The 27,844-nt window shown below is 42.3% G+C and overlaps 1 protein-coding gene across 1 annotated transcript in view; it reads left to right on the forward strand.

Annotated features, from left to right (window-relative positions):
* kiaa1109 (KIAA1109 ortholog) overlaps window positions 1–24,755 on the forward strand; it is a 74,100-nt gene extending 49,345 nt beyond the window's left edge. Inside the window, 31 exon segments of the mRNA XM_054614637.1 lie at window positions 689–887; window positions 1,202–1,261; window positions 1,437–1,663; window positions 2,778–2,954; window positions 3,514–3,644; window positions 3,768–3,891; window positions 4,058–4,170; window positions 5,462–5,552; window positions 5,963–6,022; window positions 8,165–8,430; window positions 8,626–8,841; window positions 9,129–9,309; window positions 9,414–9,471; window positions 9,474–9,593; window positions 9,920–10,081; window positions 10,177–10,316; window positions 10,900–11,095; window positions 12,072–12,272; window positions 12,493–12,669; window positions 13,366–13,503; window positions 13,966–14,208; window positions 14,343–14,496; window positions 16,911–17,068; window positions 18,216–18,405; window positions 18,751–18,968; window positions 19,326–19,577; window positions 19,702–19,905; window positions 20,676–20,870; window positions 21,515–21,649; window positions 22,432–22,603; window positions 23,737–24,755. Of these exon segments, the coding sequence (XP_054470612.1) occupies window positions 689–887; window positions 1,202–1,261; window positions 1,437–1,663; window positions 2,778–2,954; window positions 3,514–3,644; window positions 3,768–3,891; window positions 4,058–4,170; window positions 5,462–5,552; window positions 5,963–6,022; window positions 8,165–8,430; window positions 8,626–8,841; window positions 9,129–9,309; window positions 9,414–9,471; window positions 9,474–9,593; window positions 9,920–10,081; window positions 10,177–10,316; window positions 10,900–11,095; window positions 12,072–12,272; window positions 12,493–12,669; window positions 13,366–13,503; window positions 13,966–14,208; window positions 14,343–14,496; window positions 16,911–17,068; window positions 18,216–18,405; window positions 18,751–18,968; window positions 19,326–19,577; window positions 19,702–19,905; window positions 20,676–20,870; window positions 21,515–21,649; window positions 22,432–22,603; window positions 23,737–23,953 (5,175 nt within the window). The 3' untranslated portion in view covers window positions 23,954–24,755.
* Window positions 24,756–27,844: the final 3,089 nt, after the last annotated feature.

A 27,844-nucleotide genomic window follows, 5' to 3' on the forward strand; every position in this document is an offset into this window, starting at 1 on the left:
GCCAGTTGGTGTCCAGAGAATTCCCTTGTTGTTAAAATGGAAACAAGGGCATTTTTTAGGCTCATCTTTCAGAGACTGCCATGAAATTGTTTGTGCCGCACACACAATCTAATGACATAGCAGGCTCTGTTTCTTCTGTAAGAGAAAGCATTTTGAAATTACCTGGATTCCTGCAGTAATTGTTCAAAAAAACTGCGGTCTGTTTCATAATGACAGATACTTGGTTAGCTTAGGAGGAAAACATGCTTTTTACCTGCCTCCAGTTATGACTGGGATGATGATCAGACCCCTATTTTAGGACCAATTTAGAGTCAAACCAGAAATTCAGGGCATTTTTTTCTCCCCAATACTGCAATTAAACACAATCTAACAAAGTGAAAAGCTAGGTAACATTTCACTCATTGGTGTATTTACAAGATCAGTAATTTGTGGACTTTTCTGAAATTATTTGGTGAAACATTTTATTTAAAAATCTCATGAAACTAAATCAAATTGATCCGGATTTTATTGAACGGATAAGTATATGCACAGTACAGTAGAATGAAGTGTTACCAGCTAACTCTGCCTTTTTTCGTACACGTGGAAGTGGGTTCTTTTTCTTTTTTTTTCTTTTTTCTTTCATGTACTTCACCCTCACTTGAGGCCTTGGTAACCACCACCCTCCCTACTCTCCCTGCTTCTCCGCCAGGCCAACCACAGCATAGATTTTGACACCGGCTCAGCTATGGTCCTGACCATCGAGAGCACACTGATCACCGCCTGCTCCTCCGAGTCCCTGGTAAGCAAAGGCCACTTCAAGAATTTCTGCATCCGCTTCGCCGAGGGCTTCGAGACCTCCTGGGACGACTGGAAGCCTGAAATCCGGGGGGATATGGTCATGAACGCTTGTGAGTGACGCTTTGTATTTTAGTGTGAATTTCTGCTCGTGGTTAGTTTTGCTACAGTTTTATTCCCCTTTTAATACAGGTCAAAAGCATTGATTGAGTGAAGAAAGGAAAGTCTTCAAGTTGCATATCTAAAAAAAGGAATTGAGTCTCTTTTTATAGATGCTTAACGAGAAAAAAAATACATACATGCATAGATACATTTAAAATTTTAGATCTATATTATTGTTCAGACTTCAGTATGTCCAAAAAGTTAATGCTTTCTGTGCACGCAGCTCCTCTGAAATATTGACTGTCTGTGTGTGATCTGTGTACAGGTGTAGTCCCTGATGGTACATATGAAGTATGTTCCAGGACTACGGGGCAACCTTCTGCAGGCAAGTTCCTTTAAATAAGCTCTGGTTCATAAAATAAAGATCACACCCAGGAGCTGCATAATAACCATGAGACAGCTGTCTGAAAACTTTTATTTCACATTAATTTCATCCACATCCTCAGCCGTTGTGTCTCTCCTCTCCCTCACGGCTTCCTCGTCCTCCTCCTCAAAAACAGAGAGCAGTAGTGCCGGCACCTGGACCCTGAACGTGCTTTGGAAGATGTGCGGTATCGACGTTCACATGGATCCCAACATCGGCAAACGCCTCAACGCGCTGGGCAACACGCTGACGTCACTGACGGGCGAGGAGGACGTGGACGACATCGCCGACCTGAACTCTGTCAACATGGCGGACCTTTCAGATGAGGACGAAGCCGACTCCATGTCACCTACAATCCACATGGTCAGTCAATGATGGGTTCATCTACGTCCCAGCTCTCCCTTTGGGCTATTGTTTTAATGATTTCTACCACAGATAGATTTATTTTGTCATTTAAATACCACTTTCTGCTTAGTTGTGATGACACATTTTAATGTTCAGAAAATAATGCCAGCAGTGGATCAGCTGTTCTGGTTCTCATCAGTCAGGAAGATCTCTGGAAAATCTAAAGAAATTGATGGTATAGATATCTTCAGTTATGAAAGAAAACCACAGAACATAAACGGTGAACTTCAGCTATTGAGCCTCCCACTGGTGGTTGACACAAATCCAAGGAATAGTTTGACATTTTGGGAAATAAAAGGTAAATAGTAAATCGTAAATGGACTTGTTGTATAGCAGCTTTCTAGTCTTTGGACCACTCAAAACGCTTTACCACTACGTGTCATTAACCCATTCACACCCGTTCATACAATGATGGAAGGGGCTACCATGCAAGGTGCCACCTTCCGATCAGGACTAACTAAGCCATTCATAGACACAGCTTTCAGGAGCAATTTGGGGTATAAATGTCTTGCCAAAGGACACGTCGACTTGGACTGGAGGAGCTGGAGATCTAATCGCTGATATTCCGATTGGAAGAGACTTACCTTGAGACACAGCCCTAGAAACAACTACACCGGCTCTGTCTGAAGAACGGAATTTACCAGATTTTATGGGGCGGGGTTTAAGTCTCCGCTGGTTGTGTGGCAACCTCACAGTGACGATAAGACTCTGATAAGAAGATTTTTGCACCTTGGTTTTCCATTAGTAACAGATCAAGACATAATGTGTTTCTTTGTGAGCTGCAGTGGTGCTGATAGGTGGATTTCCTCACCTTTGGACAGGCTATATGCTAAGCTAACTGGCTTCCCAATGTGGCCTCATATTTAACAGACTAACATGACAGTGGTCTGCTCATCTAACTCGAAAGAAAGCAACTACGCGTATTTCCCAAAACATCCGACTATTCCTTTAATATCAGTACATTTGAGCAAATCCTACCTGGCTTACCTTTTAAAGCTTCAGAAGGTAAAGTCTGATCCGAGTCGACCGTTCTTCCACCTCTGCATCCATTTGTCCCTGCCGTTGTCTACAGAGTCCAGGGAGCCAGTTCAGCCCTCGGCTGACCTTAAGGAAGCGTCTGGTAAACCACATCCTGGGCCTCAGCCCCAGGCCTCAGAGTGTGTCTGTCCCAGCTGACTACTTAAACTGTGCATCGCCCCGCCCCCGAGGGGGCAGTGCCAGGGCCCAAAGACCCCTCTCCTGGGCCTGTGTATGTAGCCACCCACAGTGTTAAACTCTTCTCTGGGCTGTCTAAATCACTTGCTAGGTGGTGTTACATCTCAGTCGTCACCTGAGGGGTTGTTTATTCCAAAATGCTGAGCAGTGCTATGTCATGCTTTGACTAATTAGCATGATGATGGAGAATGGTGTTGCTTAGCATTTGCTTTCCCTGCCCTACTCATTAAGCCTTAATGATGGGGGGAAAAATGAATTAGTGTTAGACAATTCCCTGATTGAATAAAGCTTTGTTTTCCCTCTTGAAATTTGAGTGGTGGTGGTGGTGATGGTGGAAGTGGTGGTGGTGTTGGCTAGTGTTTTTGATGATACGTGGTGTGCGGATCGGGCTGCATATAACTCTGCTGTAATTGAATCCTAAAAATCTAAATAGTTCACCTCTTTCAGACAGATTTTAGAAGGCTGTATTCACATTTGCAGCAGCTGCCTGGCGGAAATCTTTGGGGGTTTGATCAGAAGGTTTTTTTTTCATTTCGACATCGGTTTTATCAGATAAATATGTTTGGGTGTGTATCAATGCTTCGACCCAACAGGAGACCATTGACCCCAGGAGGCAGATGGCGATGGGAAACCAGGTAATCGACGCTCGTGGGAGGAAGTTCACCAAGAGGGTGGTGGACATCAGGGAGCTGAACGAACAGGCCAAGGTCATCGACGACCTCAAGTAAGATGTGATATTGTGATGCGATATAAATGATTCTAAATGGTTCAACTAGTGAAGAAAAAAGTCCAACAATCCATTGCCGTCCTTTTAAAACTATCTACATGTTCTTGTTTTTAACCACAGGAAATTAGGGGCAAGTGAAGGCACCATCAACCAGGAGATCCAACGTTATCAGCAGATGGAGTCCGTGGCCGTCAACGACATCAGGAGAGATGTCAGAAAGAAGCTGCGTCGCTCCAGCATGAGGGTGAATGCTCATCCATTTACCATCCCCAATAAGCAATTTGTATTGATCAGATGACGTTTTGGACACTGTCAATTGAAATGTTACCCATCATACCTTACAAGACCTGAGTGTCTCTCTTTTAGATTTAGGAAACATTGTGTCTGACTTTGTGTTTGTTGCTGACCAGGCGGCCTCTCTAAAGGATAAGTGGGGTCTTGGCTACAAACCAAGCTACAACCGCTCCAAAAGCATTTCGGCGGCAGCAGGTCGACCTCCTCTAAAAAGGATGGACAGACAGAGGTAAAAAAAACAAATGAGGGCAAGAGTAGCCACTTACCCTGCCTGGTTTCGTATTATTATGGAAATGACACTATTAAGGGTGCTTCATCCAGCATTTACTGTAAACAAACAAGACAAACTAACCTCTGCTTCACATCAATGCTTTGGCGCTACATGTTTTTGAGACGCATTTCCTATTAACCTTCTCACAAAGAGGATGCAGTGACTCACAACTTAGAATGGAAGGTAGAGGAGAGGAAGTGCTTAGCGTATTTGTTTATAGTAATTATGCAGATATCTCAGAATGAATGTAGTAATGATGTTAAAACCGTTGACAACGCTGTAAGCAATGGGGAAACGTTAACTCAGGGTCAGAATGAATGAGTAAAAAAACAGCTGGAAATGAATCTGGTGGGTAACAATTTTGGCTTTGAGCTTTGATTGAGAGGTTACAGTGTTTTATGAAATCAACAATAATGTAGTGTATGTTGTATCCAAGCTCTTTTGCTCCAGCGGGATGAAAACAAATAGATCAGTCATTGCAATGATACACGTTCTCGTGTCTAATGACTTCATTATCTCAAGAACATGACTTAGTATCTCTAAATAATGGCTGACTCATCTCAAAATAATGACTTACAAACCTTAAAATAATTATTAAGTATCTAATAATAATAATAATAATAATAACAAAGTATTTTAAAATAATTACTTAGTATTTTAAAATAATTACTTATATCGAAATAATGAAATATGGCCTACTCATCTCAAAGTAATAACAGTATCCCAAAATAATGACTCAGTATCCCAAAATAATGACTCAGTATCTTTAAATAATGACTCAGTATCTTTAAATAATGACTTAGTATCTTTAAATAATGATTTAGTATCTTTAAATAATGACTTATAGTATTAGTACAGAATGAAAATACTGCAAACACAGACATGGAATCCTAATCTTTCTGTGCAGAAATACCAGGTTTAAGCAGATTGAATAGGAATAGAAGTTTTTAGATTTTAAAATACTAAGTCATTATTTTAGATGAATTAGTATCTCAGAATAATGACTTAGCATCGCAAAATAATGGAAAACTTGGGGAATGGAAAAAATAATGACTAAGTCGTTACTTTGTGAAAGTTTGTCATTAAAATGCCTTTGAGGACCTTTTTTTTTTCCATCACAAATCTTTATTTTTAATTTTTTTTGTTGCTGGCAGAAATGTTGTACTCATGTCACTTACAACTTAAAGTATTTGTATTATTGCATCTCATGCAGTTTGTATCTTATCAGTTTGCTTTACTGTGTCCATAGTTCCAGAATCGGGGATGTGGATGATCTACCAGACATGCGCGTGGACGCGTCCTCACCTGGACCTCGGGTCACCTTCAACATCCAGGACACGGTAAATGTAAAACGCAACTCACATGCTGACAACATGGCGAGAGCTAAAGGAACACATCTTACCTTTGTACAGATTTGATTGCACTGTTGTAAGTATGCTCTAGAAACATATGTTTTAACCAAATCAATAACTAAAATGATCATAGTGTGATGAAAGTGGATATTTTCCGTTTTGTGCCATTTTATGTTGACAGTTTGAAGATCAAAATCATCTCATCCTTCATGTCGATGTGTCACTGTAATTGATCTCCATACATCCTGATATTTAATGCGACTCACATGTCGTGTGATCATGGGTTTCACGTTTTATTTTAAAGACGGCTCAAAGGGAGAGACCATTACGCTCTGAGGATTTATTTTTTTCGTTTTGGATGAGCTTCTTTTTTTAATAACTCTTTTGTTCAATTGAAGATAAATAATCAGGCTTTGGACTCTGCACATGCACCGGTCAGTCCAGGAGAGGTATTCAAGGTATATGGCTCGAAAGAATACATTTAACAAATTAAAATACCTAACCAACAGCAAGAAATACTGGTGTTTCCTCTTCTCCTCTGTGATTACCTTGAGCGTGCTGATGGGAACTTTGAATATGCAAAATCAAAACAGGATGTTCTATTGAACAACAGTGTGTTTATTTGCATGATAATTGACTTTAATCCCGCTCTTTGTGTCCCTAGTTAAACTATGATTTATGTGATGGTATATGTGGAATAAATCTTCTCTAGTCTTTATTACTACTCACTCACTGGATAAATACCAGCAGCATTCCTTCACCCACAGAGATATGAGAGATAGAAACAGGATTTTATTTGGATAACGCAAGCATGCTCTCAGAAATTGATTTTCTTGCATAATGAGACTTGCCTGTAAATACAAGTGCAGCGTTAGAATGCTGCTAATGAATTATAGACTTGCACGTTATCATCCTGTTTTGAAACTGCATAAATAACCAAATCAACTTGCCTTAAACATTAATATACTGTCTGGTTTCTAACTATGCATGGCTAGGCTCTGAATCACAGCCTGTCAGCTGCTGTTCATCACAACTGTAGCTCCTCTCTCACCCCAAACAATATCCGATCAAACACAGATGACAGATGGACATCAATCCGGCTTTAAAGGTCATTGGCGCATGATTTTAAAATTCTAATTATTTGTTATTCCCGTAAAGAAAAAAAAGTTTATCATAAACAATTTCACTCCTTCCCTCACCTAAGTCTGCTCTGCTGTGAAGAAGCATCCCCCTAATCAACCTTAGTGGCACAAATTGTTTAGCATTGTCTCTTGATGAAATGCTCCATATTGCACTAGACAAGTCTAAACAGCTAATAGGTCTTTAAGGACTGGCATGGTAGGACTACCTTTCTGCTCTCTTGTTGAGGGTTAGAGGAGAAGATTGCTACCAATCTCATATCTGTATGTTCGATATTAAGGGAATGCAAGCAGCCGGTTAGCCTAGCTTAGCATAAAGACTGGCCATGTACAAGGCAACAAATACCAATCTATTAGCTCTTCTAACGCTCGCTAATTGACATGTCTTTTATTTAATCCGTCCAAAAACCAAAGAAATAACCATTTACAACTTGTGTTTTTAGGCGAAGTTATGTGTTGGACTATTTCTTTGCTGGTCACATTGACTTTTTGGAGTCTTGCAGTTATTGCAAGTTAGCCAGGCATCCAGCTGAGACACAGGGAGACTCAAACTAGTCCTAACCAATTTGTGATTAAAATCCACTAATTTGACACAAATCCTTTTTTGTTCCAGACAATGTTTAGTAAAAACGCACCTTTTTTTTAAATTAAGTTTAGTAAGTCAATTCAGTTTTATAACTAAATAAATAATGCCCTGATTGAATGTTAATAAATCAGGTATTTTCCTGCTGGAATGATGAAATAGTTCCTCGCAACAATGCCTCCGGTATTTACTCTTTTAATGATGACAGACCCAGACGGACACTGCTTTAGGCCACGTGACCGAGTTTGCTTCACTTGTCGGCCCTTATGTTCTGTCGTTCAGCTTGAACCGCCCACGTACTCCCAGTCAATGAAAATAAAAGGCCAATAATGACCCATCGTTTTCAAATTTCAAGTCCAGATGGTTTCCGATTCAGTTGGCGAACATTTTCAATACTTCTATCTTTTTTTCTTCTACAGCTGTCTTTAAGGATAGCAGACTTTTTGTACTTGAAGGCTTTCTTGGGCATCTTTCCATCGTCATCCTCTCGAGAGTGTGTTTTCTCCTTTTTTCTCCTTTCGGGGGCATCACTTCATCCTCATCTCTCTCCTTGTCTCACACTGTCTCTCTTTCATTCCTCCTCTTTACAGAAAGTGCATGACCTCTCCGCTCCTCTGGGACTGTTGAGGGCTGGTAGTGTTCTGTCATTGGACCTGTCTTAAAACAAGACATCTAAACCGTGCTGAGAGATTTGATTTCAGCATTCAGTTATAGACTACAAAACAAAACACCCTGTGGTCCAATTAACAGAACACCGCCTCCTTCGAAGTTATGATTCATTGGCTGACTTCCTGCTTAAGACATCATGTCCTTAAGTATGAAGAGCTTGATGAAGGCTGTTTCCTTGTGTGAGTTTGACTCTTTACCCCTCTTTGAAGTTTCCTGAGGAGACCGAGGTGGACCTGTTGTCAGTCACGATTGATGAGCCATCCCATCCTCATCACCATCACCTCCATTCTCCATCCTTTTACGAGGGCCAGGGTTCGGTTTTCAGTGCCCCCTGCACCCCTGCCGTCTTCTCACCCGCACTTCCCTTCCAGCACGACGACATGAGGCGCGATGACCTGTCCTCATCCTCCTCCGAGGACTCGGAAAAGGATGACGAGTTCGAACGGGAGAGACCGCCGAGCTACCGAAGGCCCATGTGAGTCGTCTTTTTCTTTTTCGCCCCATCTCAAGCATTCTAGTGATGAACGTTAGATGAAAGGAGGCACCTTTTTAATCTCACATTACAGTTGCACGGAAACTTTTCTTTCCGATTTTTATTTCTTTTGTACTATGAATAATGTTTCACGGTTTTCAGCATTCACTGAACATTCGCTTTCTTCTTTCTTCCCAGCCAAGCGTCTCACAGGAAGTCCTCGGGGTTCTCGGCTGTGAGTCAGCTGTTCAGCGAGCGCTGGCCGAGCACGCCTGCCAACCGCAGCTTCGGCGGCCCGGCGACTGAAAGAAACATCGACTTTGAGCTGGATGTGCGCGTGGAGATTGACAGCGGGAAGTGTGTCCTTCACCCCACTACTCAGCAACCAGAGCATGAGGACATTTCCCTCAGGAGGTACGATGAAAGGCACACTTCTTATTCCGATAACTACCGCGGTGAGAATAGATTTCCATTGAAAGTCTCAGTCAGTTTCCCTGCTATTTTTTTTTTAATAACCTCAAGAAAGAAAATCAAACTCTACATTAGAGAATCTACTCGAATGATTTTCCAGATCAAAGTTTTTGCAGTAGCTTGTCCTTAGTGGATGCAAAGAGTAAAACCTTCTTCATTCAGATAAGTAAACAGAATTAGGCATAAGCACATCTTATTGATATGCCTCTGTCTTCCTGTGGGTTTTGCAGGAGCTGTGATCGAAGCCTCAGGAGTTTGGACCAGGAGTCTCCTCCCAAGAAGAAGAAGCTGCAGCCCACCTACACCTCCACCACCCATCTCCTAGCTGGCAAGAAATGCCCCTCCTCCCTGCAGACCAAATCCAACGACATGGAGACCACAGTATTCTACATTCCAGGAGTGGACGTTAAGGTCTGCTCCCTGGTAGCATCTAAAGTCTCCACAAGTTTCTACTCTAGTTTATATTTCTTTTTTTCTTTAAATGATCCAATCTTCCATTTTGCTTTCCTTTTTAGTTGCACTACAACTCCAAGACACTTAAGACAGAGTCGCCCAACGCCTCGCGCGGATCCTCCCTCCTCGCACTCTCTCCAAAGAGTCGAAGCTGTATGGTATGAAAGATAGCGGCCCTCCCAATGCAGCCCAAAGCAAGACTAACTCGCTCCTACCTCCCCCGCCCCCACCTATTCCATCAGGTACTTAGCATTCCCTCCTTTCTCCTTGCATGCCCTAGCACCGTCCGTAATCACCGACATTAGAGCGCTGCGGAGCTCCGATGTGATGATTTTACATCAATACGCGGAGCCCAACAAATCAAATGCATGTGAATTCATCCTTTATTTCAAGGCATGAATCCAGAGGGTACCTTTTGATCAAACTGGGCTCATGCATATTGATGCGCAACACAGTGGGGAAAACTCCAAAAACGTTTATTAATACGGTTCCGGTTGATTTAAACTTTAAGAAATGAGAAGGGTTTGTCTAAATACAGATGATTTTAAACTCCCATGTGTCCTCGCAGCCAAAGGTAAGGGCAGTGGCGGGGTAAAGACGGCCAAGCTGTACGCCTGGGTGGCCCTCCAGACTCTGCCGGAGGAAATGGTCATCAGCCCCTGTCTGCTGGACTTCCTGGAAAAAGCGCTGGAGACCATTCCCATCACTCCAGTGGAGAGGGGTTACGCAGGTTTGTTTGTCCGTTGAAACGTCTAAGCCTTCCTTCTGGTACTGGTAGTCGACTCTTGTGGTGTTTACCGCATGTCTTTGTGCACCTCCCATCAGCGGTGGCTACCCAGGAGGAGGACATGGGTCAGTTTGACACGGTGGAGCAGATGGAGGAATCCACCACCTCCCTGGTGTCCTCTTCCACATCGGCCTACTCCTCCTTCCCTGTGGATGTGGTTGTCTACGTCAGAGTCCAGGTACTGACGGACTGTTATTCTTCCATTTTTTTCACGAGAATCTTTATTGCCAAGACATTTGTAACGTTGGATAATAGCAGCAACAAAAACATCCTTCTCGCATTTCCTCTTAAGAGCTATTTTACTTGCTTTTCATTGGATGATAACCAAATATCTGCCGTTTCCCGTTTAGCTTTCTTGGAATTTGGAGAATTTACAGAGATAAGATACTGTACAACTCACAAAGACCTTATATCCTTGGCATTCATTTTCCCAAAACACTGTTATTTTTGGACATTGATCCACACTAAATGATCCACACTCCCTCCAACATATCTGATGGCTGCTACTTTTCACCTCTTATGTACTCAAGAGCTCATTTACCTTCCAAACATTTGCAATAATTGCAGGTCATTAAAATCCGAAGCTATTCAAAGATAATTGCATGTAAGCTATGGATGTAATGTTTGTTATTGATACTTTGCATCATATTTATGTCATTAATTCCACGATTTATTCAGTCCCTTTTTTTGTTATCTATCAAGCCATAAAGACTTACAGTTAGACACCTGACATAGTAGTGAGTTATCACCTGTGTTTGCAGCCCTCTCAGATCCGCTTCAGCTGCCTGCCGATGTCCAGGGTGGAGTGCATGCTCAAACTGCCCTCCTTAGACCTGGTCTTCTCCTCTAACCGTGGCGAGCTGGAGACTCCGACAGGAGCCCATCCCGCTGAGGGAACTCACCACCCCTCCTCCACTCCGCCAGGGCAACATATCCCCAAACCACCCCCCAGCAAAGGTACGTAGAGCACGTCTTGCGTAATAATGACGCTCTAATCCATGCAGAGATATGTGAAGAACAAAACCTTTGCAGTAAAAGTCTTTTGAAGTCTCTCAAACATCATGAGCATATTTATTAGCTGTCACTCCATGCTACGTCTGGGCCCTGTTTGATCTTACATTGCTCACAGCTTGTTCTCATCCATTCATTATTTTGCCCTCCAGTCAGTCTTTTTGCAACATCATGCAACTTCTGCTATGTCTTTTTCCCCCTATTTTTGCTTTTTTTATGGAGCATCTCTGTGTATTCCATATTTCATATTTAGTCCATGCATATCTACAGTAAACGACAGTTTGTTCTTAAGCCAAAGGAAAAATTGTGTTAGTATGCATCCGATGCATTTAGATTTTAGCAGACAATTCCTTTGGGTCTCCACTCTGTTGAGCCTTGTCCTCTCAATGATGTTGCTAAGTATGCGTCGTGCAACTCTGACGCATGAGAATAAGGAAGGTGTTTTTGTGACTGTGCGTTTAATAACAACTGAAGGACTTACTGCTAAGTCCTTCTCTGCATCCGTCGCTAACAGCAGTATGCTCTGAGTGCATGCACCGTCACTCTTTTTCTCTGTGTGGTATTTTTATTATTATTATTATTATTATTAAGACCCTGTGTTCATAATCTAAATCATATGGGGAAGCCTAAATGCCCTTGTTGCAACATGTTGGTGCCATTTTATTTTATTACCTTAAACAGCTTTTTTCACAAAACTTCTGACATTTAATTTCTATGATGTTTTTCAGATTTGATTTTCAACATGTGTGAATTTAACCTTAATTATTACCACGTAGCATCAAACACAGGTTTAAATCACAAATCTTACAAATACAGTCCACTGTCTACTGGGTGTCATATTTTAGCTATTTTATGCCTGATGACTGTTACTGCATTTCTTACCCTCCTCCGTGTGTTTCCGCCCTCCTCTGCCTCCTTCCAGCGTCTCCTCTGCTGGGGAGCCCTCTGGGCAGGAGCCGCCACAGCAGCAGCCAGTCCGACCTCACGGGCCCCCCCAGTAACTCCTCAGGCCTCAGCTTCACCGCCTGCATGTCTGACTTCTCCCTCTACGTCTTCCACCCCTACGGCGCCGGGAAGCAGAAATCTGCTGTCACAGGCCTGCCTCCGGGCCAAGGGCCATTAGGTAAAGGAAAGGGAAAAGGAAAAGTGTGTCGGCGTATTCTAATGTGCTTATAATACAGGGCTGCAGTTTCTAATGTCGCTGCTGACAATGACTTATTTCCCTCCTTTACTGTGGAGATGATGTAGAAACCTGCTAGATCCAATGGATATGGGGATAACAATGAATGTAAAATAAAAATGATGTTTTGAGACTGTCCTGACTATCACACTCTCTCCTTAAGGTACAGTAGACGAGGAGCCTTCTTCAGTAACAGGAAGGAAAGACTCTCTGAGTATCAACCTGGAGTTTGTAAAGGTCAGCTTGTCCAGGATGAGGCGTACCGGAGGCCCCACCTTCATTGAAAGCTTTATTCCTGCTAAGGGTGGCAAAATGGACACGACCCTCATCAACATCTCAGGTACATCAGCGGCCCCAGAAAGAGACGTTTCTCTGTGAGACATGCAACGCATTAAACTGACTAATGCTCTCGGTTCAAGGGTCGGTCTCAAACATTCTGGAGGACTTGAAATGGTGTTTATACAAGCAGGGGAAAGTCAGGGAATCTGATAAATTCCTCGCAAAAGGAAAATTGATAAATATTATTTGAAGTCCTTTATACAACGGCGCTGAATACTTACGGCGTAGGATCCGTAGGATGTGTGAAATACATTATTAGCAGTAGGTGATTTCTACATTTTTATCATCGGGGACGGGTTTGTTTTGTTCACCGGCAACGGGATAATATCAAAGATCCGAGACATAAATGACAGAAAAGCAGGCCTCAGAGAAATCGTTACTACTTCAGCACCACGGACAGCGCCGTGTATTTATCGATACACAGCACAGTTAGGCTGCTGATGTTGCCCTTCATCTTCCTTTAAATTGTCTACTGATAATAAGGCACAGTAGCTGCTGATGAAAAAAAATGTATTAGCAGCTACAACAAGACTTTACACAACTTTCCAATTTCTGAATGTCAGAATGCGAAAGAGCTTATTTTTGCCCGACAGATTAGTTTCAAGGAGCAGATGCTATCAGTTTATTTGCACGGTTAAACCTTTTTAAAAAGTCAGACTAATGTATCAATGTAACAGATTTAATGTTCTCCCCCTAGCTGTGTGTGACATTGGCTCGGCTTCCTTCAAGTACGACATGAGGCGACTGAGTGAGATCCTGGCCTTCCCGAGGGCCTGGTACCGCCGGAGCATCGCCAGGCGCCTCTTCCTGGGAGACCAGACCATCAACCTGCCAGGTGAGCCTCCGACCATTCCGTCGGTTTGTTAAGCGTTGCATAAGTATGATATGGTTTAACCTCTCCGCTGCTCTGTAGAAAATAACCGCCCGCTTTTACTGGGCAGCTAACAAAATGAACAGAGCGCTTTTCTCTGCTTCTGACACATAATTAGTCTTTTCAGAATAGTATTACTGCAGTTGCGTACTTTTAACATGGCCTTCAATTCAAATATATAATATGGACAAAAGAAATATTACTGTAGAAATATGCAGAGACATGCAAAGAAAATCGCTTTTTTTCCCCCGAACATGTCGGCCTTCATTTACCTACCAATCTCCACGGGTTTAGCCTGTGTTCATTTTTTATTATATCCCATCTCGCTGACCTTCCCTCAGCCAACATTTCCTCCCACTGCATCATGTTGACATTTCCACGGCTGTCCTTTTACTTATACACCTCTCAACCTTTACCTCGCCTCAGCCTCTGGCCCCGCCACCCCGGACTCGGCCGAGAACGTCACGCAACATCTGTCCCCCGAGTCCAGCCGGAAAGCCTACTGGAGGACGTGGGACGGCAGCACCGGGACACAGCACATGCCCCAATCCCCCAACGTCTTTTCGGAGCACTCCACCGGAAGCAACATGTCCCCGGGCCTGGGCCACCTCAAGTCCCCTGCACCTGGACGCACAAGGAGCGTGTCCGACTCCTCCGCTCCCAGGAGAGGTGACTACAAACACTCTTGGCATTTCCAGATGGGATTCAAACAAAAATGTCCCTTTTGCAATGATGACTGGTACATGCTGCTCATAATTAGTCCTCTACTACCTTTCACCTAATTGTTGTTCATTCTCGTGTAGACTCGGTTACAAAAACCTCCACCCCCGCCTTCAGTAAGAATGGTAAGGCGGCGGGTCAGCAGGGGGCGCCGTGGGAGACACTGGTGGTGTTCGCCATCAACTTGAAGCAGCTCACCGTCCAGATGAACATGAGCAACGTCATGGGAAACAATACGTGAGTGACTTTTTATTTAAAATGCTTATTCTCGCTGTGAATGAAATGGGACGATTGATAAACCTGCAGGGCACAAAGGTCGGTTTCCTGTTAGGCTAACAAGAAAATGTTTATTTAACTTTTTAAGGCAAGGTTTAGATCTGTAAGGTCGCTCTCAGGCAGGCAGAATAGATACCACTAATGTTTAAATGCTAAATATGAAGCTACAGACAGGAGATGGTTAGCTTAGCATAACGCCTTTAAAACAGCTGGCCTGGCTCAGTTAAAAGGTGACAAAATCCACGTACAAGCTGGGCTGCATATGGATGACAAAAATAAGATATCATGTGATTAATTAATGGAGCTGGCCATTACTGTACAGACAATAGAGTGGTATCAATGTTACCTCTTGGCAATAAAGGCAATAAACATATTTTCCCAAATTTAATATAATATAATATCACATAAATAAAAGGTAAATCTCATGATAATAGTTTTAATGAGAAATAAGCTGACCAAGACATTTTCCCAACTTTATATGAACTTTACTTGACAGTTTATTCCTAATATTTTGTTCCCTCTCTGCAAAAATAAAACCGATGATGCAATAGTTCAGAAGTATTTATGCATAAACAGACAGCAGTATTTCCACCCTCAGGGCTTTGTGTAGATACATCCTCTCAGCCTCGCTTAAAATTGGCCTCAAACGTAAATGTGGAAGTAATTCTTGCGAAAGAGTGTTTGAGGGATTCATGTTGGCCATGAGAAGCTGAGAATGATAAAACAATAATATAGGGAATGTGACTCCTGCTTCCCGTATCCGGTTGGACAAAGAAAGCCCAATCTATCATCGACACATCGTCTGGAAAACACTGCTGTAGTGTGAAAGGATCGAGGGATTAAGTAAAGGGGAGGACATAAATTGAAGATGTTATTGACCAAGCTGCACATAGTCGGCATCATTTATTTACCTTTATTGGAGTACTCTGCTGCTGCATGTACACCAGTATAGACTCATGTCTCTGGAGTGTCTCCTTGCTGCCACACTGTTATTCCAGCTCCTTATGCTCCTTTATCGCCCACTCTCTTACGGCCTCAATTCATGTCTGCTTGACTGTTGTGTTTCACCGGTCTCAATGATAAGCAGCCGTTTCAACTTTCATTTAAATTAAGTCAGGATTGCAGAAAAACCCAGCTGAATCTTTGACTTGCACAACACCCTCATAACCAAGGCAGTACTGTTTTATGAACTCTGCGTCATCGTAAAGTACAAAAGTCTCCTCCTCGCTGGAAGTGTGTGGGCTCTCTGAGCAACACATGCGTCTCCCGCTGCTTCCTCGCCAAGTCAGGGTATACGACGCCTCTCCTTCACTCTAACTCTAGTTTAAATGATATAGGACTTTAGGATATTCTTCCATCATTAAAACATTCATGCGTAGGTGTTGTTTATGTATAAAGCAAGAGTTGTGTCTACAAAAAAGCTCTACTCAGACATTAGAAATTGGCCTGAGAATGACATTCATTTGACGTGTTGAAATAATGATATACAAAGAAAATACCCGGTGTCATTTGAGATTATGATCTCAACACAATTCGTTGACAAAAACTGGTCTATTATTGTTTGAGTAATATAGCAAAGATGACACCTCTGCTGAGCCAGCAAGATGCCAAACAAAAGCTTGTTCATGCTTTTGTTTCTGGTCGTCTTGAATGCTGTAAAACTTTGTATACTGGCCTAACAAAAGCAGCCGTTGGAAAACTGCAGAGCATTTAGAATGCTGCTGCAAAGGTTTTTAACAACAACTAATACGAGTTATTATATAAGTCCTGTTTTACGCAACCTATGCTGGCTCCCTGTCTCTTTTAGAATTGATTCTAAAGTCTTTCTTTTAGTTTATTAAGGCGCTAAATGTCCTTGTCCACTTTTACAACACAGACTCCACTATTATGATCCTCCCAGAACCATAAGATTCTCCACAGCTGCTCAAAAACCTTTAGGGATGCTACTTTAAGTCCCAAGGCCCCCAAAATAATGAACACTCTGCCCTTTAAATATAAGCCCTGCTGACTCAGTGGACAGTTTAAAACGCCAACTCAAAACGCATCTTTTTAATTTTGCTGATAAAAAGCTTTGTGATTTTCTCTATCGAAAGGATAAAGTAAAGCACTTTCTGCTGCATTCTTTGCATAAAAGGTGCTGAATAAATAAATAAATTTCATTCATTCATAATGGCTTGTTTGTCTTAAAAGCCGACATTTTGAAAAGTCAATCAGATTTAGTGCTCCAAGGTCTGCTGTTCTTTTTCCTTTTCCAGTTACCTGTGTTTATTCCTGGGCAAGCTCTCACAGTGAGAGCCCTTTCTGTTTCATAGAGAGCACTGCTGCATTATTCAGCGGCGTCTCAGGAGAGCTCACAGTTGTGTTTGTCCCCGCAGCTGGACCACCAGCGGGCTGAAGAGTCAGGGCCGACTGTCGGTAGGCAGCAACCGGGACCGAGAGATCAGCATGTCCGTCGGCCTGGGCCGCTCCAAGCTCGACTCCAAGGGCGGGGTGGTGGGCGGCAATATCGACGTGAACACCCTGGAGATGGTCTGTAAGTAAACAAAGCGTCGACTTTCCAGACATCTGAATCTCATTGGCGGCTCTCTAGCAGACTGTAAACTGGATGTGGACCCGAGCCAGAGTTTAGTGCAGAGTTCTCACTCTACACTGCAGACGTAAAGACACTGTCACATTTTACTCTCACTTTACTACATCACTGTAAATGTATACTTCATTAAATATATTGCATTTGGTGATTTTAAAAAAGCTAATGTGTTACATTTGTAAATATAAAGTATTTAGAAGGGACTATTTCTTCAAACCTGTGTACATGGGTATACTGCTGCAGCTTTGCATGTAACACTATTCATTGATAAATTCCAACTTTATGTAGCAGATTGCACTCTGGTCACTGCCCTTGATTTTTTTACATTGTTTTAGTTTTTTATGAAGAAACTTATTTTAAAAAAAATGAAATATTAACTATAAATATAAAAATATTTACTAAGGTAAAAACTTGCTCTTGCTTCTGAAGTGAAATAAATCTTTATGATTATTTTGAGGGGAAGGACATTTATTTTTGTAATTTAAAGTTTAAATCCCAAAGATCTCCAATTTATTCCTTTTGGCGGCACCTATGGCGATGAGCTGTAATTGCTGGTTGAATTTTTTTTGATCTCACTCTGCAAAGTTCCACACTCGCATTTCATTTTGAAGATTCATGGTCTGTAGTCATTGCTCTTTCTTTGTTTCGCAACTGTTTACTTGCAACTATAGCAGAGATGGGAAAAGACAAAACACTGCTTCATACACAAGTGAGTTAAAGAGAGAGTCTGTTGCATTAGCTCTGCCTACACTGGTCTGGCAGACCAACCACTGCTGGGTGATGGGGAAACTTGTCATTAAAGGACAATTCACCACAGAAACCCGGTTCGTAATACAGCAAATGCAAGCGCTTTCATCAGTAGGCCATCGGAGCTCAACCACCATTGGGCTACCTCATTCTGCGATAGATACTGACTTAACAGAAATGAACTTAAATGAAAATCGTTGAGATTATTCATTTACTACCTTAACCTTTTGGAAAAAAAATTGAAACTATTTAACAGTAAAGTATCTAGTATATACTGGATTTTCTGGTTGTAATCGGGAACTTAAAGCTGCAGTGAAAACCAATTGCTGTTTTGTTTTTTTTCTAGCCCACATCTCCGAACACCCCAACCAGCAACCCAGCCATAAGATCCAGATCACCATGGGCTCGACGGAGGCGCGCGTGGACTACATGGGCTCCAGCATCCTGATGGGAGTTTTCAGCAATGCCGACCTGCAGCTCCAAGACGAGTGGAAGGTCAACCTGTGCACCGTGGACACCAGCCTATCGGAGAAAAGGTGGGAGATGACGTCAGCAGAGGCTCATCATGATCATCATTGATAGAATGCTAATGCTATTTATTGTGCAGTGAGGACCAGCTGAGCATCAAGAACACTTGAGAACGCAGGCTCTGGTTCTTTAGACCTTCAATATGGCTTTCTTAATTACTTGGCCATCCAGTGTAACAACGTAATGATACAAATCTGTAATTCCAGATGCAGTGGTGTTTTATCTACACTGTTACCATCTGCTCTCTTGCCTTGCTTTACTCTTTTCTACATTCTCAACTGTCCTAATCTTCTATCCTGCCTATTCCCCACCCTTCTCCCTCCCCATCCTTTCTCCCCCGTCTGCCCTTCCAGTGAAATCTTCGTCCACGGAGACTTGCATTGGGACATTTTCCAGGTGATCATTTCACGCTCCACCACACCGGACCTCATCAAGATCGGCATGAAGCTGCAGGAGTTTTTCACTCAGCAGTTCGACACCAGCAAGCGGGCCCTCTCCACCTGGGGCCCCGGTCCCTACCTGCCCCCCAAGACCCCCGTCATCAACGCTGAGAAAGGCTCCGCAGAGCTCTGTAAGCATGCCCTTTTCCTTCGCTGCTGGGAGACATATTGAATGCACACTGTGGCATATTAAGGTATGCACAGCAAGTGTGTTAGGGTAGTTGCGCTGGAAGTGAACTGATTTGTAATTCTAATGTTCTTCATTTGTATACCACTCGTTCAAACGGTTGACAAAGCGGTTCAACAACTGAATGTAATCAAACATGCTCATGAGATAATTAAAAATAAATAAAGAAGGCACAAGCAGCATACATTTAAAAAGACTGTAGGCCTCATAAGGCTTCAAAGCATCCTAATGCACAGGACTGATCCTGTCACGTTCCGGTCAGCCTCTCACCCTGTGCCTCCTAACCGTCTCTGTCACACAGACATGGACGCCGCCCATCACCGCCACTGGCCCGGGGTGCTGAAGGTAATCGCCGGCTGCCACATCTCCCTCTTCCAGATGCCCCTGCCTGAGGACGCCGTTCAGCTGGGCGGTTCCATGAGCCTCCATGGCAACCACATGACTCTGGCCTGCTTCCACGGGCCCAACTTCCGCTCCAAGTCGTGGGCTCTGTTCCACCTGGAGGAGCCCAACATCGCCTTCTGGACGGAGGCGCAGAAGATCTGGGAGGACGGTGAGACAAAATGTTCATTGCGGGACTGGTGTCTGACAATGATTATATAATAAAAAAAATAATAACATTTGCTGCTTTACATAATCCCTCTCTGATAACCAGATTCTGTTTCTATCACGTCCAGGCTCCAAAGACGACTCTACCTACATAGTTCAGACACTAGATTTCCATCTCGGTCATAACACTATGGTCACCAAACCCTGTGGTGCACTCGAGAGTCCAATGGCCACCATAACCAAAATAACCCGCCGGCGCCATGAAAACCCCCCACATGGAGTCGCCACAGTCAAAGAATGGTTTAACTACGTCACTGCCATGAGGAATGAAGGTAACCTAATTATTTATTTGTTTATTTATGTATATCATCACACACAGGGATGCGCATCAAACTTTGTCTTCCCCGATATCTCATTTCTTTTTCCCATTAATTAAAATGACACTGACAAAAAAATATTAATATTAAATATTCACATTGCATTCAAGTCTGTCTGGAAACAACACAAATACAATGAAAATGGATCTCTTAAAGGCCTGTGTGAACAACAATTACATCAACCAGAAATTGTTACGTTATGGGAGTGTTTTAAGATGGACTGGAAACAGGTGAACCATCCTTTAAATGTGGATCGCTCACGTCTGGCCTTAATAAATTCAGTATTAGAGCTGATATCGATCCTGCGTATGAGATCTGTGAATCCCTAATCACACATGCTGCATGTTGAAGTACATAAACACTGCCATTATGGATGTAAATGTAGTTGAAGGAATATTGAAGACACGACTCACAATCGATCAATAACCTTAATGAAGTAAGGATTTATTGCAGTTGGTGGAAACTGAATGCAAATAGATGCTTCATTGAAGTGTCTTCTCAAAGTTTTAACTTTTTTTAAAAAGCTCTGACTAAAAGAAGACAGACAGCAGTTTCTTCTTCTTTTCTTTTTTGCTCCATGAGGGCTTCTTTCCGTCTGCCTTTCCTTTCAGCTGCTGCCTGTTATCTAGAATGTAAAATAGGTGCAGATAGTACGTAACGAAGCAGAGGAGAGCGAACGCGGCCTTACACTCCAGAGCTTTGACGCGTCTTATCTCTCGTCTCAGAGTTGAACTTGCTCAGGAACGTGGAAGCCAACAACCAGGAGAGCGGAGCGGCTGCCAAAAGCGCGAGCCTGCTGAGCAGCTTCCGCAGCTCCTCCAGCTACAACCACGAGACGGAGACTATCTTTGCTCTACCCAGGATGCAGCTGGACTTCAAGTCCATCCACGTGCAAGATCCTGATGAACCTTCTCTGACAGGTAGGACTGGAGCCCGCGGAGCGATGTCACTGTACATAAAGGCAGTAACACGTCTGTTGATGGACTGTATCCTCTTATGTTTGTCGGCGAATAATGTATAAACCGTTGCCCTTCACATCATTTTATTTGTACAAAAAAAATGAGTCGATGATGCAAACGATTTCATTAGGATCAATGTAAGAAAAATAAATGAAAAGAAGAAATCTATGCACTTCAGGGTCAGTTTGGCACCGTGGAAACAACCACAACAATGGAGCGCACCTATCCTTGGGCGAGATTAATCGAAATTTATTTTGAGATAAGCCTCAAATATAAAGACAAGATAAATAAATCAAGAATTGGGAGCGCTCAGCAACTCTGGAGACAGACCTTCACTGAGCGGCTGTGGCATGTTGCATTCGATCAAAGCGGGCTAGTAGTCAGCGCCAAACGCTCGTACACAATAGTATTATTTTTTTGTCCCCTTTGGAATCACTATACTAACGTCCAGTAGCTGCAAACTTGTCCCTGAGATGTGAAAAACACATTTTCGTTCACGTATGAAGTTGTTTTTTTCCTCCAGAGGTTATCTATCTTGCTTAGCTACCAGCGTTGAGGACGTCAAAATCTCTGGTCTTTTTAATGACTGTTTGTATTTGTTCCAGACTCCAACAGCAAACCCAAAGTGGAGTGCAGCGTGGTGACAGAATTCACAGACCACATCTGCGTCACCATGGACGCCGAGCTCATCATGTTTCTTCACGACCTGGTGTCTGCCTACCTGAAGGAGAAGGAGAAAGGTTTTTTGTTTTTTTTTGGCTTTACATCATTCGTTCCTTCAGTCAGTCAGTCAGTCAGTGAGAAAATAAACAATGTTCAGTCGTTTCAACCGGCCGCACTCTCTGGGAAGTCATGTACAACAGGTGCAACAATGAAGAGAGTTTTTATTTGAGGGTAAAAAAAAAAATAGCCACCGACGTTCTAAACCAGACACCAGCAACACAATAGAAATATAACAATATGAACCACGTCTGTCTGCCTCCGTCGCTGTGAAGCTGTTTGTATGCGGCCGGACACATTTGGGAGAGCAGCATGAAGCACAGGCAGCTGAGTGTTATTTTCACACACAGCGGGGAGGTCAGAGGGCTCAATGCCGGCAGCATTTTAAGTGCTTTCTCATTGTCACAGAGGAACAAATTAGCACCTTTTATGCCGGCAACCCATCACATTCTCCCTGACAATTAGAATAGCGCCCGCGACTTTGTTCTGTTGATTCTGCAGAGGGAATAGAAAGAGAAGAGAGGCGAGCGCCGAGGAGATTCACCAGAGCTTGATCCGTCCTGATGAATCAAAGCGGGGCAGATGGGTATTTGAATGTGAATGGAGTCCAGGTGTATGCCATGGAGGTGCCGACTCCGCTTTCAGGGGATATTAATGAATGTTTATTGTGTTCTGCCTCTGGATGTTGTGGCTGGAGAATGTGTTTGTAATGTTAAAAAAAAAAGACAGAAAACGTCAGGGCAGCGGAGCTTCCTTAATGCCTCTCTCCTCCTCCCCCCACCCTCCCCCTCTGTGTCCTCAGCCCTCTTTAACCCGCGGATGTTCGCGGCGCGTCCCGGCCAGAAGAGCCCCACGGCGCTGCACGACGAGAGCTCCACGGACAACGACAACGACAAGGACGACGGCATCAACTACACCACGGTGGACTGGAGGGAGTTCATGTGCAACACCTGGCACTTGGAGCCGACTCTCAGGTCAGCTCCGCTCCACCGCACCGCTGACATGTGGAGGGTTACACCCTCCGCTGTGACGGAGTCAAATTCATTCAACAGCGCTCATTCATGAACAATGCTCATTCAAAAGCAGCGGAGGGAAAAATAGAAGAGAGCGTTGGTGACGCAGTGTGAGCATCATTCTGCGTGACCTCGTGGCCACGCCAGACTTCTACAATGATGCATTGTTTAAGGAAAAAGAAAGAAATACAAACAAAACATGATATCAAATTAACTTCTTTTACACTGAAGTAAAACTTTCTACTATTTATAGTAGGAGTAGCATAAACTCAGTCAGCTAAGTGTTGCTACTAATTCAGCATATATAGGATACACTGAAATTTAATTTCAAGCTGTTTTCATCTTGTTGTTTGTTTTAAAACTGTGAATAAAAGTTCTGCACTCAAGTTATGTTATTAAGTACAAGTACAATATTTATTAATAGATCATTTATTTATTTATAAGTTGTAATAATAGCATTAATGTGTAAGCATCAATTTATTTTGCAGTTAGGGACGGGTTGGGTTTTATCTCAGACGATTTAAAAAAAGACCCATAATAAGTTGATCGTGGTGAATTTACATCATTTGGAGGATTGTAAATATATATTCCCAAATTGTTAAGCTCGCTATCCTGGAAAAATAGAGTCTGATAGAAAAAAAACTGGAATCATCATATAAGAACAGACTCACACAATGTTGTTATTTCTCTTATTATTTATTTATCCTTTATTCATGGAGGGGGACTTCATGAGTTATGATTACCTTATTTTAGATTGTTTGTTTGTGTCACCTATCTGTGATGCAATAAATATAATAGTTTTTAAACAAAACATCAGGTAAAAGGATTCCGGGATGTTTTAGTGCTATTTTTTTTAGAGTTTTAACCAGCTGGTTGAGATGGAGCCAGTTTTGTATTGGCATACTGTTGGATAGTTAAATAAGTTGCATTGCATTTTATTCTATAATCTCATAGACTTAAAATACAATAACGGAAATAAGATATAAAGAACAACTTGTCTGTAATTTTAAAAACACTCCTTTTCTCAAGTTAAAATCATAAACAATACTGCATGACAATTGGAAACTGAAACTTAACATTTCTTCCGTCTTCAGGCTCATCTCCTGGACAGGACGTAAGATTGACCCAGTGGGCGTGGACTACATCCTGCAAAAGCTGGGCTTCCACCACGCCCGCACCACCATCCCCAAGTGGCTGCAGAGGGGCGTGATGGACCCGCTGGACAAGGTGCTGTCGGTGCTCATCAAGAAGCTGGGCACCGCCCTGCAGGACGAGAAGGACAAGAAAGGCCGGGACAAAGAGGAACACTAAGGAACGCTGAGGAACACTGAGGAACGCTGGTACCGCTGTAATCGAAGCTGTGCACGCGTTCCCTACAGGTCACGAACACTGGATCACTGGATCACTGTATTACAACAGCCACTACTGTACAACACATTTGTCAAACGTTTCCACTTTGACCCGCTCCAGCCTGTGAATATCAGCTTAGTTGTTTACTGTGGGTTATGCCACTAGCGGCTCTGACTGAAGCGTTTTGCACCAATGTCGTTTTTCTGTATATTTTGAACAAAGTAGCGAATGTTAGCATTATTTGCCTGCTTTAATGGTGAAAAAAGCAAAAAAAAAACTCTGCCTCTTTTACCTGTTGTACATGACCTTACTGAAATCGCTTGAAAGTTTATTTTAAGGCTTACCAATATTTCATGAGAAATGATTTCTTATACCATTGCCTTTTCTTTGTTTCCCATGGAACACATGGTAGATATGCTTCATGTATTTTATAGTGTAGTTTTAAGGTATTTAAGAACAGTTCAGTGACAGTGTTCTTGATTTTTTTTTTTTTTTTTTTTTTGATGTGAACAAATAAATACTGGGAGGGGTTATTGCACATCATCCACTCAGTCATGAGGATGACATGAACTTGTAATTATAATTTGAAACCAAGATCACTATTTATGGGTGTGTGAAATGCAAAGTCTATAACATGTATCAGCTTGGTGTGTCAAGCTTATTTTTGTCCTTTTTTAAAAAAAAAACATACAGTAGAACCAGTGTATATAATGACATTTCTTAAATATGTTGATTTCCTAACTTAATAAAATATTGCCATTCAATTTTAGGTGAGGCTCAGGTCTGTTTTTGTTCAGTTGGTACTCATTTAAACCTATTTATTATTTAACATTTTAGTTTTCTCGTCATGAGGAGTACGTGCAAACGCTTGATAAAGGTTTTCTTTGGCCCTGAAGGAGCTTATTTAAGTTTGAAAAAATAACCTTGGTTATGTTTTCAACAGAAAGCCAGCATTATTAACTGGGGACATGGAGTTTGCAGCAAGAGTCCAAAAAAAAAAACCTACGCTACAGTATTGGTTCATTCTGCTGCTTCAGGTTTCACTTCTTTCTTTAATCCGTCTCTTGTGAAACAGAGAGGAGCAACACTAAATCACTACAGCTCCCCTTTAATGACGTTTAGTTTCCAAAGATGGCGCTCTTTTTGTTCCCCGAAATCAATTGTGGCGTTCGCTGCTCACTTTCCAATCTGTGAAATGCATCACTCCACGTGGCAGAGAGGTTTTTCCCAGGAAACGTCTGTCAGACAGGTGTTGAGAACTTGAATCTTTAATTAACTACTGTTTTTTTTTAAATTTTATTATACATTTTTCATGTCTCCTTTTGTTTGAATCAAAGCTTTAATGCAGTCAGCAATAATACATTTTCCTTTTTTTAAGTCAATTAATGAGCGTGTAAGTCTACAAGATTCTTTTAGTAATTTATAACAACCCCCCCCCCCCCCACATCCTTATAAAGGCCTTCTGCGCTCACCGGTGTATCTTGTTAATACAGTACTCTGACTGTAAGTCGTCGCCCCCCCCTCTCCCTCACCACGAGCCATGTTCCACTTTCGGTTCCATGCCGTGGTTTTTGCATTTTTGATGGTGCGTTGGCGGCTGAAGGGGAGCGCGGTGGCACGGAGGAGAGGAAGGGAACAGCAGGCCTCCTCTGTGATGTGTACTCTGAGATTAGCTCTGTGTCACCTGAGGAAACCCAGACCGCTCAGTGTGAGGGAACACACTCTTTGCTTTCTCTCTCTCTCTCTCTCTCTCTCTCTTGCCTGGGCCGGACATTCTTTTTTTTATTTAATATTCCGCCTGCCACACAAGCAGCCTTTCCTTTGAAGTCGTTTCTATTTTACATATTCCCTGCACTGTTTTTCTTTTATTGCTCTCACTTCACAGAGCTCCAGTGTGCACATATTAAACGCAGAAACAAAGTGGTTGACCAGCAGATGGAGTCAAAAGCCAGTCGGCCCCGCAATCTGAACTCCTCCTTAATGACGCGTCAGCTCCCTGTTTACTGTCCCGCTGCTGAATTATAAAGTAGAAAAATGGAACGGAGAGCATTAAAAAGTCATGGAGTGGCCGGAGATGTCGAACAGCTTCAATTGGCTGCCTCTGTCCTCCCCTGGCCTCTGATAACACTGAGTAACTCTGCCCCTGCCAAGTCAAGGAAGACTGACACAAAGCTATTGGTAAGTGTGACCAGCATATGCCAGAAACTTCATCAATTAATACGTGGGAGAGGTGGAGTTGAAACAGTCTAGGAGGGCGAGCTGGAGAATGCATATTCTATCTGCAGAATACAGAACTTTTCAACATAAAGGGTTTTAAGCTTTGAAGTGAACCAGATAGCTACTGGTGGAGCTTTTGACGGTTCCGCGTATGCAGTTTTAGCGAAATGCATGCTCACTTTCCGGAATTAAAATGTTCATTAGCAGAAAGCTGACAGTGTATATAAAAACCAAACAGACAGGATATCATTAAGAACGCTTAAAACCTGGTCTTCACAGTTTTCCCTACACAAAAACTTATGCCCATGAGTTCAGTGCCACCTTCTAACAAGCCGTCTTTAAGTGTTATATGTTGTAACTAATGGCTTTATAAATGGTTAATTAATCATTTATTAATGCTTTATAGGTCGGGTACAAGCCAATGCTAAGGAGAATCTCTTTTGCTAGTGTTTTGTTTCCTGAATACTTTTTTTCCCCATGATTCATCAGTAATTTGTCAAAAATCCTACAGACAGGAATCATTTAGCTTAGCTTAGCTTAAGCATAATGACTGGAAATAGCTAGCCAGGTTCTAACCAAAGCGTCAAAATTTGCCAAAGTCAACTGAATTGGATTTTTGCTTAGAGTTCACTTAGAAAATGAATACAACCTTAAAGTCTGCACTACATAAATCTAAAACTAAGCTGAAAAGAAGCTTAGTTAAGCATAAAAAGAGTTCTCTAACGTGTTATATCTCAGTTGTTTTATTGGTATAAAAACCAGTGTAAAATTGAGAATTACAACAATTTGTTGCACTTCAGTTTTATATCAATTGAACAACAAGGAAAATGAAGAATAATATGTGTATCTGCCCTGTGATTTGGATATTCTCCAAAATGTATTGGGTTCTTCTTGGTCCATGCTACACCCTTCCACCCAATAAAGTTTCATGAAAATCGCGTTAGTAGATATTCCATTATCCTTCTGACAAACAAACCAACTAAAATAAACCAACAAATCGTAGATAAACATAAGCTCCTTTGTAGAGGTTATTAGTGACCTTTAGGTGCTGGTAGCTGGACTGTGCATACCTTCAAACAGAGCCAGACAATTGTCCTGGGGATTGTTTGGTTTGTCCATTCTGGGCTACTGTAGACCATTAAAAAATTCCGATGACTTTTAAGCTTTGAACTGAACCAAGATACAAGCTTTATTGGGAGCTGATAGAAAAAAAGCATACAGTATAGCAAAAGAAGAAGGAAGGTACAAAGGTATTTAATAGTCATCCAAAACATCATTGTGAGTGATTTCCTTGGTAACAGTTGTCTTCTTAATCTATTCATAAGAACATCTTTCAAAAAGCCTCTTCTCTCATCCATTCAGTCTAAAACACACCTACGCAAGAAACGGTGATGATGTTTTCTTCACAAACCTTAATGATTTCAGCTTTTTACTTTCATTCCAGAAGGCGTCCTTTTAGGGAGTGTTTTTCCACATCTTTCTCAAATGATCACCCTGCTATGGAAGTCCTTGTTAGCCTAATGATGGATAGAAAGAGCAAAGACGTGATACCTTTAAGAATGTTTGAAACCTCTTCAAAGCTGTCTCCTACGCCTTTGCCCTACAGAACAAATGTGCCCATCAGGAACAATAAAG

Source organism: Anoplopoma fimbria, chromosome 15, assembly GCF_027596085.1.
Source record: "Anoplopoma fimbria isolate UVic2021 breed Golden Eagle Sablefish chromosome 15, Afim_UVic_2022, whole genome shotgun sequence".
Taxonomy (NCBI): Eukaryota; Metazoa; Chordata; class Actinopteri; order Perciformes; family Anoplopomatidae; genus Anoplopoma; species Anoplopoma fimbria.